A 12,638-nucleotide genomic window follows, 5' to 3' on the forward strand; every position below is an offset into this window, starting at 1 on the left:
AAGCTTTAGATAGTTACTGGCGGAAACGAAACGACAATGTGAATAGTGACTTGTTGTTGTCTCTGTCTAAATGCTATAGCTTTCTCTATATTTTGAAGGCGTCAGTGACATTTGTGCATTTGGCCCATGGTAGGTAGACAGTATAAGATCTTGTCCTAAGTTTGAACCAGCGTCCGCGTATTTTCTTAGTGCTTTCTTTGTCTAAATGGTGTTGCTGTCTCTTTCTGTCTCTGTTAGTGACTTATGATTGTGATCCACGCCAAAAGCACTCTTGTGGCCGTCGCCTTAAGGTACGTATTGCCTTAGCGTCCCGCGTCACACGCAGACATCGGCGGCCTGACGCCGGGCTCGATGCCGCCGCACTCGGCCGCGCTGGCGCAAGAGAGCGCGGCCTTCCGCTCGCTCCTGCTCGTGGACGGGGGGCGGCTCAATGAGGAGCTGGTTGAAGGTCAGTGGGGCGTACGTGGGGAATACGCGGGGCATTCGTGGGGCGTATGTAGGGAATACGCGGGGCATTCGTGGGGAATACGTGGGGTGGCGGGGCATTCGTGGGGAATACGCGGGACATTCGTTGGGCGTACGCGGGGCATTCATGGGGCGTACGTGGGGAATTCGCGGGGCATTCTTGGGGCGTACGTGGGAAATACGCGGGGTATTCGTGGGGCGTACGTGGGGCTTACGCGGGGAACTTACGACATCGGGTCACATAAGTGGAGCATTCATGGGGCGTACGTGGGACTTACGTGGGGCGTTCGAAAAAGTATGATGACGACATCATAAGCCGCTCACGCTGCGTAGCTATTTATAGGAATTTATCCTAGTTCCTATATTCTAGGCTCTGCTTTCCATTGTCTCGTGTACATAATTTATGATCCATTAAATGCGACTAGACTCAAGGTAATCCCGCTCTATAGTCACAAGAAGCTCACTAAAAGTTAGTGACTCTTAAGTCAGTCGGGATTACGCTCTAAAGAATGCTCTTACTGCTGTCTTTTTATACACGTTACTGATGTCTTTTTATATCTTCAAACAACTGAAGACCCATCAGTGACTTGTGATAGTAGTGTGGTGAGAGTATAAGATCTTGTCCTAAGTTTGAACCCGCGTATTTTCCGTGGCGTAAGTTTCTTAGTGCTTTCTTTGTCTAAATGGTGTTGCTGCCTCTTTCTGTCTCAGTTAGTGACTTGTGATTGTGACCCACGCCAAAAGCACTCTTGTGCCCTTCGCCTTAAGGTACGTATTGCCGCGGCGTCCCGCGTCACACGCAGACATCGGCGGCCTGACGCCGGGCTCGATGCCGCCGCACTCGGCCGCGCTGGCGCAAGAGGGCGCGGCCTTCCGCTCGCTCCTGCTCGTGGACGGGGGGCGGCTCAATGAGGAGCAGCTGGTTGAAGGTCAGTGGGGCGTACGTGGGGAATACGCGGGGCATTCGTGGGGAATACGCGGGGCGTACGTGAGAAATACGCGGGGCATTCGTGGGCCGTACGTGGGGAATACGCGGGGCATTCGTGAGTCGTACGTGGGGCTTACGCGGGGTACTTACGCAGTCAGAGTCAGGCGCGGTCAGAGTCAGACACGGTCAGAGTCAGGCAAGGACAGAGTCAGGCACAGTCAGAGTTAGATACTCAGAGGGCAATGAGGCATGTGTGAGACGTGCGTGCTAATAGTAGCTGCCTGTGCATCATGTGGACTAGATCATCCAAAAGTGACAAGCTGATTGAAGGTAAGTCACTATCTTTCATCGAAATGCTCGATAGATCGTTGAATAAGCTTTAGATAGATACTAATGGGAACGAAACGACAATAGGTAAAGTATCTTGCTGTTGTCTTTGTCTAAATATTATGGCTTTCTCTTTCTTTTGAAGGCGTCAGTGATATTTGTGCATTTGGCCCAGCATGGTAGAGAGTATATTAAGATCTTGTTCTAAGTTTGAACCTGCGTCCGCGTATTTTCTTAGTGCTTTCTTTGTCTAAATGGTGTTGCTGCCTCTTTCTGTCTCTGTTAGTGACTTATGATTGTGACCCACGCCAAAGGCACTCTTGTGCCCGTCGCCTTAAGGTATGTATTTCCGTGGCATCCACGGTGAAAGCACTCTGGTACCCAGCGCCTCTTTCTATCTACTACTGTGACCAATAAGTGACTTGTGATTGTGACCCACGCCAAAGGCACTCTTGTGGCCGTCGCCTTAAGGTACGTATTGCCTTAGCGTCCCGCGTCACACGCAGACATCGGCGGCCTGACGCCGGGCTCGATGCCGCCGCACTCGGCCGCGCTGGCGCAAGAGGGCGCGGCCTTCCGCTCGCTCCTGCTCGTGGACGGGGGGCGGCTCAATGAGGAGGAGCTGGTTGAAGGTCAGCGGGGCGTACGTGGGGAATACGCGGGGCATTCGTGGGGCATACGCGTGACACTCGTGGGGAATACGTGGGGAATTCGCGGGGCATTCGTGCGGCGTACGTGGGTAATACGCGGGGCATTCGTGGGGGATACGCGGGGCATTCGTGAGTCGTACGTGGGGCTTACGCGGGGTACTTACGCGGTCAGAGTCAGGCGCGGTCAGAATCAGGCACAATCAGAGTTAGATACTCAGAGGGCAATTTGGCATGTGAGACGTGCGTGCTAATGGTAGCTGCATGTGCATCATGTGAACTAGATCCTTCACAAGTGACCAGCTCACTGAAGGTAAGTCACTCTCTTAGATTGACCGAAATTCTCGCTAGATTGTTGTAACTAGGCTCTAGCTTGATACTAAGGTAACCAAAACGGTCTTGTTGTTGTCTCTGTCTAAATCTTGTAGCAGTCTCTTTCTTTTGGATGCGTCAGTGCCATGTGATTTCCACCCATGGTGGAGACACTGGTAGGATTTTAGTGACTAAGATAATGCCGCTGCTAAATTGGAACTGCGCCGAATATTCTACGTAGTGTAAGTTTCATATTGCGTCTGTCTTAATTTTGTCGTTCTCTTTCTGTCTTCAAACTTTTATGAACAACTGCTGTAGAAGCGTCCGTCATGCTAGTAACTTTTGCCATTGGGGCCCATGGTAAAAGCACTCTTGTGCCCGTCGCCTTAAGGTACGTATTGCCGTGGCGTCCCGCGTCAGCACGCAGACATCGGCGGCCTGACGCCGATACTGGCCGGAACGAAACAACAATAGGTATCTTGCTGTTGTCTTTGTCTAAGTGTTATGGCTTTCTCTTTCTTTTGAAGGCGTCAGTGACAGTTGTGCATTTAGCCCATGGTAGATACTTTAAGATCCTAAGTTGGAACCCCGCGTCCAGTATTCTCCGTAGCGTTTAAGTTTCTTAGTGCTTTCTTTGTCTAAATGGTGTTGCTGCCTCTTTCTGTCTCTGTTAGTGACTTACGATTGTAGACCATGTAGACCCATAGCAAAGGCACTCTTGTGCCCGTCGCCCTAAGGTACGTATTGCCTTAGCGTCCCGCGTCACACGCAGACATCGGCGGCCTGACGCCGGGCTCGATGCCGCCGCACTCGGCCGCGCTGGCGCAAGAGGGCGCGGCCTTCCGCTCGCTCCTGCTCGTGGACGGGGGGCGGCTCAATGAGGAGCAGCTGGTTGAAGGTCAGTGGGGCATACGTGGGGAATACGTGGAGCATTCGTGGGGAATACGCGGGGCATTCGTGGGGCATACGCGGGGCATTCGTGGGGCGTATGTAGAGAATACGCGGGGCATTCGTGCGGCGTACGTGGGGAACACGCGGGGCATTCTTGGGGCGTACGTGGGGCTTACGCGGGAAACTTACGACGACAGCAGGTCACTTGAGTGGAGCATTCATGGGGCGTACGTGAGACTGACGTGGGGTGTTCGAAAAAGTATGAGGACGACATCATAAGCCGCTCACGCTGCGTAGCTATTTGTAGGAATTTATCCTAGTTCCTGTACTCTAGGCTCTGCTTTCCATTGTCTCGTGTAATATGATCCATTAAATGCGTCTAGACTCAAGGTAACCCCGCTCTATAGTCATAAGAAGCTCACTAAATGTTAGTGACTCTCTTAAGTCAGTCGGGATTACGCTCTAAAGAATGCTCTTACTGCTGTCTTTTTATATCTTCAAACAACTGAAGACCCTTCAGTGACTTGTGATTGTGACCCACGCCAGGCTCTAGCTAGATATTAACGTAAACGAAACGGTCTCGTTGTTGTCTCTGTCTAAAGCTTGTAGTTGTCTCTTTCTTTTGGATGCGTCAGTGCCATGTGATTTCGACCCATGGTAGAAACACTGGTATGATTGATTAGTGACTAAGATAATGCCTTTCCCAAAGCTGGAACTGCGCTGGGTATTCTTCGTAGTGTAAGTTTCTTATTGCCGTCTCTGTCTGTAGAAGCGTCCGTCATGCTAGTAACTTTTGCGATTGTGGCCCATGGTAAAAGCACTCTTGTGCCCGTCGCCTTAAGGTATGTATTGCCGTGGCTTCCCCCGGGCACCACGCAGACATCGGCGGCCTGACGCCGATACTGGCCGGAACGAAACGACAATAGGTATCTTGCTGTTGTCTTTGTCTAAATGTTATGGCTTTCTCTTTCTTTTGAAGGCGTCAGTGACATTTGTGAATTTGGCCCATGGTAGATACTTTAAGCTAAGCTGGAACCCCGCGTCCAGTATTCTCCGTAGCGTTTAAGTTTCTTAGTGCTTTCTTTGTCTAAATGGTGTTGCTGCCTCTTTCTGTCTCTGTTAGTGACTTATGATTGTGACCCACGCCAAAGGCACTCTTGTGCCCGTCGCCCTAAGGTACGTATTGCCTTAGCGTCCCGCGTCACACGCAGACATCGGCGGCCTGACGCCGGGCTCGATGCCGCCGCACTCGGCCGCGCTGGCGCAAGAGGGCGCGGCCTTCCGCTCGCTCCTGCTCGTGGACGGGGGGCGGCTCAATGAGGAGCAGCTGGTTGAAGGTCAGTGGGGCGTACGTGGGGCATTCGTGGGGCGTACGTGGGGAATACGCGGGACACTCGTGGGGCTTACGCGGGGCATTCGTGGGGTGTACGTGGGGAATTCGCGGGGCATTCTTGGGGCGTACGTGACAAATACGCGGGGTATTCGTGGGGCGTACGTGGGGCTTACGCGGGACTTACGTGGGGCGTTCGAAAAAGTATGACGACGACATCATAAGCCGCTCACGCTGCGTAGCTATTTATAGGAATTTATCCTAGTTCCTATATTCTAGACTGCTTTCCATTGTCTCTTATAATATGATCGTTCATGGGGCCTAAGTGGGGAATACACGGGGAATTAGTAGTTCATTCGTAGAACTTACGAGAGTCGTTCGCCAAAAGTATGGCGACGTCAATCTGCGCATGCCATTATTTAGTAATTTACCGTTAGTTACTGAACTCTAGCCGCTGTTGTCCTCTGATGACTAGATGCGTCAAAAGTGACCTGACCTCAAGACCAGCCCGCCATATAGGGATGAGCTAATAATATAGCTAAAGAGCTCACACAAGGTGAGTTGCTCTCTTGGATCACTTGGGACTAAAGAATGCTCTTACTACTGTCTCTTTCTCTCTCTTAACTTCTGTTGACCCATTAGTGACTTGAGATTGTAACCTACGGAAAGGCACTCAGGCACTCTTGTGAGCAGCGCCTTAAAATAAACCTCGCCCGATATTTACGAATATGAATCTAAACTTATTTCTTTCTTCTCTCTGTAGGACTCATGAAGCCAGGCAAGGAACCAGGCTGCTCTGGGACAAGAAATCTGGCTGACAACCTTTCAGATTTGAAGGCACAAGTAGCTGCTAACCAAAGGGTAAGTAAATAAAAGCGAATACCTATACAGTTTGTCTGGGCAGAGTAAATACAAATGAGTAGGTCATCTTCATAGAAACGCACCGAGCGCGGTTTGTATGTGAGCGCGCCAATACGTATGCGGCGCGCACGCACACACTGACAAAATACAAACCGCGCTCGGGCGTTTCTATGAAGATGACCTACTCATTTGTATTTACTCTGGTCCGGGCATGTAGTGATTTAAGATTTTCATTTTTAGTTTTCACCTCTTCCTTCAAAAACAAGTGATAGCGTGGGTAGATTGACACTAATAAGCAAAAATTTTATATCATGCGATAGCCAATAAAATTATCTATTAGTAGAAGCTATCGCATGATATAAAATATTTGCTTATTAAGGGGGTGCAGCGCGGACGAAAAACTACGATTTGATAGCCGAGCTAGCGGTGGCGCAACGAACTAACACGATCACACACAAACTGATTTACAGAGTAGAGACGCAAGACAGAGCAAAACATGTATTTTCACTAATTTTGCTAAGCAAAAAATTGATTTATAATAGTAGGGAATTTAGTGCAATGATTTGTATGGAGACCCCTCCACTTTGGTATAGAAGGCTCATTTTTGCACCAGTTGTTCCTTGGGTGCTCCTGAGTAGATTTCCGTCGGTAGACATCGGGAGCCCCCCCTGTGGTAGCAGGGGGAGGGGGGGCAAGTTTCCTTCTGCCGCGCTTCACTTTAAGGCCCATATCTTCAAAACTATGGGTATTAGGGCAAGTGTGGTGTCATTTTCGGATAATTAAAGGATGGCGAATTCATTTCTAGAACAAACTTTTTGCCTTTTCATACAAAAAAATAGAAATATGGAGTAAAATTCACAAAAACCAAAAAGTAGTTTTTTAAAAAAACGTCGTTTACTTTTAAACCACTGGAGATAATCTAATAAAAAAATATGTCCTGAAAGCTACATTTATCAGGATTATAAATATATACCATTGTATGGTACTTTTTTTGAAAAAAGTAGGTGAAAAAAAATGTTTCTTCAGGACACAGCGGGCGAATTTTAATGCGCGTCGGAAAAAAATATTTATTTTATCCATGAATGCATACTATTTGGTTCATAAGCAAGTAAAGATTATTATTTTAGAATTTCTTTAGAGTTCCTGGCACATCATGCTACCATGATTTGTATTTTTTCTTCAATTAATTTTGAGCTCTATGTGTAAGACATAAGGTTGAAAATAGTTTAAATACATTGTATTATTGAAAATGTCATAAGAAGAAAGCACTAAATAAAGAACTTGAATTTGTCTAAAATTGTAATGATTATTATTATTATTTTAATTAACATTTTTATTTCTACATACTATTGTACCTGTGATAACGGAAAGGTAAGTGTGAGGCAAGAGAGGATTGATATTATCATAGTACGGGAGATTATTTTTAGCACAAAGGCTACGGCTGTGACCATTATAGTTGTTTTTTCAGACAGCACCAGCTTCTGCACTACTTCTTTCCAGGCAAGCTTCGGCAGCTACGGGCAATAGGTCCATGTAGGCTCCATGTTGCTATCGATTCTGGTCCACCCCCAACCAGTCGGGTAAAGGGAAGACTGAGTCGGTTGCTTGCAACTGACCCTATACGCGAACCCCTTGAACCAACTAAATTTTAAATAATTTGAAAAAATCATAAGGACATAAATACTGCCCTTGATATACTGATACAAAACTGCCTAGTTTGGTGGGCACTTACAGCACTCGTCCATAGTCAAGCATGTAGTAATAAACACAGTGAACGTTTAAGGAGGTTTGCTACAGTATTTCAAACTGAATTCTACGCTATAATTATGTGTGCACTATAAACAGGGGTGTAAGAAACGCAATATTTACATCCTTAGCCACAGCCAGGCAGCACTCAAACAAATCCATCGCCTCAGTGAAGGTTGAGTCTAGAATTAGGTATTCTAGATGCAATCTTAAAGATGAACACACTCTGAAGGCATGACAAAGTGTCCCTAATGTGGGATACCTGGACATACACGGATCGAATGCAATGAGAGAGCCGACAGTCTAGCGAGACAAGGGTCAGAGACGATACCTATTGGGTCAGAACTGATAGTACCTTTATCTAAAAGCTTAGGTACCTCATGGCCATAATATGGCCATATCCAAGAATAACAGGGCTGAATGGGAAAGCTCCAACGATATAAGCCTCTCCAAATCATTCCTAAAGGGAAATACAGGGTCATGAAGAAAACTTTTCAAAGGTATGCCCAAGCAATTACAGGTACGCAAACTGGGCATTATGGAACGAATCACATGTCCCACAAAATGGGCCTAACAACAGAAGCTCTCGAGCATGTGGAATGCAATGTGGAGTCCATGAAACACTTAATACTGTAAGGATGGGTCTGCTTGGGTCAGCATATCCGGCATCAGAAGACTATTAGGTGGCTTTCACTCAGACGCTTAATTCACTTAACTAATGGATAGGATTTTTTTGGATGATAGGGAATAAAAAAGGGAGAATAAAGATCCTAATGGGTCGCTGTGGACTACGCTTAGGTATGACCCTACATAAAATAACCCAGACAGCTTTGTTTCAGCATTGGCTACTGGCAGTATATCAAGGGGTTCGCGTATAGGATCAGTTGCAAGCAACCGACTCAGTCTTCCATTTATCCGACTGGTTGGGTGTGGACCAGAGTCGATAGCAACATGGAGCCTACATGGACCGATTTGCCCGTAGCTGCCGAAGCTTGCCTGGAAATGGTGAGATGTAAGTGCAAGAAGTAGTGCAGAAGCTGGTGCTGTCTGAAAAAACAATTATAATGGTCACAGCCGTAGCCTTTGTGTTAAAAATAATCTCCCGTACTATGATAATATCAATCCTCACTTTCCTCACACTTACCTTTCCGTTATCACTGGTACAATAGTATGTAGATATAAAAATGTTAATTAAAATAATAATAATAATCATTACACGTTTAGACAAATTCAAGTTCTTTATTTAGTGCTTTCTTCTTATGATATTTTCATTAATACAATGTAATTAAACTATGTATTTTCAACCTTATGTCTTACACATAGAGTTCAAAATATATTGAAGAAAAAATACAAATCATGGTAGCATGATGTGCCAGGAACTCTAAATAAATTCTAAAATAATAATCTTTACTTGCTTATGAACCAAATAGTATGAATTCATGAATAAAATAATTTTTTTTTTCCGACGCGCATTAAAATTCGCCCGCTGTGTCCTGAAGAAAAAATTTTTTTCATGTACTTTTGTCAATAAAAGTACCATACAATGGTATATATTTATAATCCTGATAAATGTAGCTTTCAGGACATATTTTTTTTATTAGATTATCTCCAGTGGTTTAAAAGTAAACGACATTTATTTAAAAAAAATACTTTTTGGTTTTTGTGAATTTTACTCCATATTTCTATTTTTTTGTATGAAAAGGCAAAAACTTTGTTCTAGAAATGAATTCGCCATCCTTTAATTATCCGAAAATGACACCACACTTGCCCTAATACCCATAGTTTTGAAGATATGGGCCTTAAAGTGAAGCGCGGCAGAAGGAAACTTGCCCCCCCTCCCCCTGCTACCACAGGGGGGGCTCCCGATGTCTACCAACGGAAATCTACTCAGGAGCACCCAAAGAACAACTGGTGCAAAAATGAGCCTTCTATACCAAAGTGGAGGGGTTCTTGCACTAAATTCCCTACTATAATACGTAAAGGATGGTTAGGTGTTTTAACTAGGAATAAAGAAGATTAGATTTTTGTTAGTAGGTATTGCTGCGAAAGTACTGGATCGATTTGAAAAGTTCTAACACCAATAAAATCCTATATTATTTCTTCTGATGAACTAGACGTTAAAAAAGATTTATTTATTTATTTATTAAAAGAGTATTTTTCCTGCCTTATCTTTCAAATTGGTAATTCATTATAATTACGTAGTTACTTGCTTTTGCTCGCGGTTTCGACCATGAATTCAGTTTCTCACAGTAGGTACTTAATATTGCACTGATTGAAGTTTTTTCTTTTAATTCTTTTAATGAACTCTTAGTATATCGTTTTAAATTATAATCTATACTTTACCTGTATAGAATTAAAGTAAATACGATAAAGTTCTTGCAACTCACGAAGTCGAGTGAGCTTTATTGGTGTGTGGACGTGTTCACATAACGATATAACTATATACGACGATGCACATAGCCAAAGTGTAATGTCATGTAATGTCTATGAAAACTTTTGAAAAACAGTGTGTAGCGACACAATGTAAAGCTCACACGCCTTCGTGAAATGTAACATAGTTTTTGCCTGAAAACATCCATCTATTCATCCGTCATTGCATTACTTTTACATTTATAATATGTATTAGTAATAGGATAGAGCCCAAACTCAATGAAAAAAAATCTTCTTAATAAATTGTCACATTTATGACATTTGGCTTGTACGATATTTTGTTAATGTTTATATTTTATGAAAAACTTTTCTCATTTAACTTCCATATTTTTATTCCAGAATTTGTCATCCATCCGTATTAGGGCTTGGGATCATCGCTCCGCTCATCTTCGTAGAACGTCTATACATATCAGAACATAATCTGTATGCTAAAACAGATGTTCTGATGGCGCAAGTACACTATGCGGGAAATTGGCCAAGACGTAATAGTGTGAACACCATCTGGGTTACTTCTCCTTCTCCTCCCCTTCCCCACCTGTGCCCCACCCGTGGGCCGTGGGTCGCATACTTCAGTGTGCGGTCTAGCGCTTCGACTTGGACAATTTGTCGCATAGTGTACTTGCATGGCGAAACATGTAAGGTTTAATAAGACAAGTTACTTGCTCTAGTGCAGTGTATCCCATAGGTACATGAAACATTATAACTGCTCACGATTTATTCTAATTGAGTGTGATTTCTTTGCTACTTTGTAGAGTACATGTATTACTAATAGTAGTACTTCTCTAATTGCATTACTCATTTACCATACCAAGTAAAGAGTAAGGATGACAACCGTATTTTATTCTCAAATATATTTTAGATTGCTGAAATGCAACCAAATGAAGAATTTTGATGTAAAAGTTCTTGGATTTGCTAAAACAAACATGAAATTTTCAAGTCAATATCCGTTTATTGGATTCGATTCTTTCTCGTAATTATTAAAAAAAGAAACCTGAATATTTTAGCCTTAAGATGCTTCTTCACTAGGAGCATTCACATGTAATGTCACAATCAATTCAATCAACACGTTATTACTGTTTATATTGGTATGCTGAAAAAAGATACATTATTATGAAAATTACAGAAATAAGAAAATGGATTATGGTAAGTTGTAGGTACGGCAAAGAAAGGTTGCAAGGGTTTTCTAGCCATATTAACTAAAATTAGTTATTTTTTCATAGCAATCGAAGTCATAACATGAGAGATACTTTTACATTTGCACGCTCTGCGCTCTACGCTACTCTGTAAAATATTGACACACTCAGATTTGACACTTGACAGCTACGATAAAGCTAAACGCCTGATGATTTCTTCACGGCAATGTTTTTTAGGGAAAATTAAAATTTCTCAATAATTATGTATTAATACTGAAAACGAAAAAGCGGGCGACCTTCAAAATATTAATTAGAACATTTCTATGCGAAAATTATTGCTTCATACATTAAATTGACAAAGTTCTCGAAGAAATAAATTTTGCATATGTTTCTACTTTAAGTATTGTTTATAAGATTTTTACGCATTTATTTAAAATTTCGAAAAGGCGGCGACCTAGAGCAAGGATTGGGCTACCCTACACAAGTTATTTTGATTGATTTAAGTCACTAGTCGCAGAGCACTAGTGATTTAAAAATACGTCAATTTTAAGGATTCTGTGCAGGACCCCCTTAATGTTAAGTTACCCACGTTTAACAAAAGAACTGTTGTCTGTACTTTACATAATTTCTTTTTTACACCTGTTTATAAGAAAGTATGTTTTTTTTCTAAGGCGTTTGGAATAGTGTGCCAAGAGAATTCTATGGCTGGTTGCACCACCTAACTTTGACCGTAACTATAACAATAACCGGTGTTCTTTGTGTGGAGTTTGACAGATTTTTGACGTTTCTCAAAGTTAAAGTAAGATGGTGCAACCAAGCCTAAGATGTCTAGAAAAATGAGTCGTGTCTCAAGTTCAATAATAAGTCTCATCTATACTGATATTATAAAGCTGAAGAGTTGTTTGTTTGTTTACTTGAACGCGCTAATCTCAGGAACTACTGGTCCGATTTGAAAAATTCTTTCGGTGTTAGCAAGCCCATTTATGATACGCACGATGCGAGTAATAGACGCAGAGCAACAATGAAAAATATTGCAAAAACGGGTTTTCACGAGTACGAAGTCGCGGGCACAGCTAGTTTTCAATAATAAGCGTTTACTAAAATCAAGTTTGTAATGTTTTCAGGGTATCCAACTAGTGGGTGAATTGATAGACCATTACGGTCTGGACGTGGTCCAAGCGTACATGACTCATATACAGAAGAACGCTGAGCTTGCGGTCAGAGACATGCTCAAGGTATATGTTGTTTGATCTATACTTCTATACTTACTAATATTATAAATGCGAAAGTAACTCTGTCTGTCTCTCCGTCTGTCTGTCTGTCTGTCACGCTTTCACGCCAAAACTACTGAAGCGATTTTGATGAAATTTGGCAAAGAGATAGTTTGAGTCCCGGGAAAGGACATAGAATAGTTTTTATTCCGGTTTTTGAAACAGGATTTTTCTGTGACAGACAAAATTCCACGCGGGCGAAGCCGCGAGCGGAAAGCTAGTTCTTTAAATGGACTATAGTCTGGTCCGTGAGCACGTAGAATTTTGTCCAATGACCCCTAGCTACCCATCCTTATC

At 43.3% G+C, this 12,638-nt stretch overlaps 1 protein-coding gene across 1 annotated transcript in view; it reads left to right on the forward strand.

Annotated features, from left to right (window-relative positions):
• Window positions 1–12,638, forward strand: part of LOC135082871 (5-oxoprolinase) — a 64,230-nt gene that overhangs the window by 40,375 nt on the left and 11,217 nt on the right. The window contains exons 20-21 of the mRNA XM_063977635.1: window positions 5,664–5,761; window positions 12,195–12,305. Of these exons, the coding sequence (XP_063833705.1) occupies window positions 5,664–5,761; window positions 12,195–12,305 (209 nt within the window). The remainder of the gene's footprint in view (window positions 1–5,663; window positions 5,762–12,194; window positions 12,306–12,638) is intronic.

The sequence above is a fragment of the Ostrinia nubilalis genome, chromosome 22, assembly GCF_963855985.1.
Source record: "Ostrinia nubilalis chromosome 22, ilOstNubi1.1, whole genome shotgun sequence".
Taxonomy (NCBI): Eukaryota; Metazoa; Arthropoda; class Insecta; order Lepidoptera; family Crambidae; genus Ostrinia; species Ostrinia nubilalis.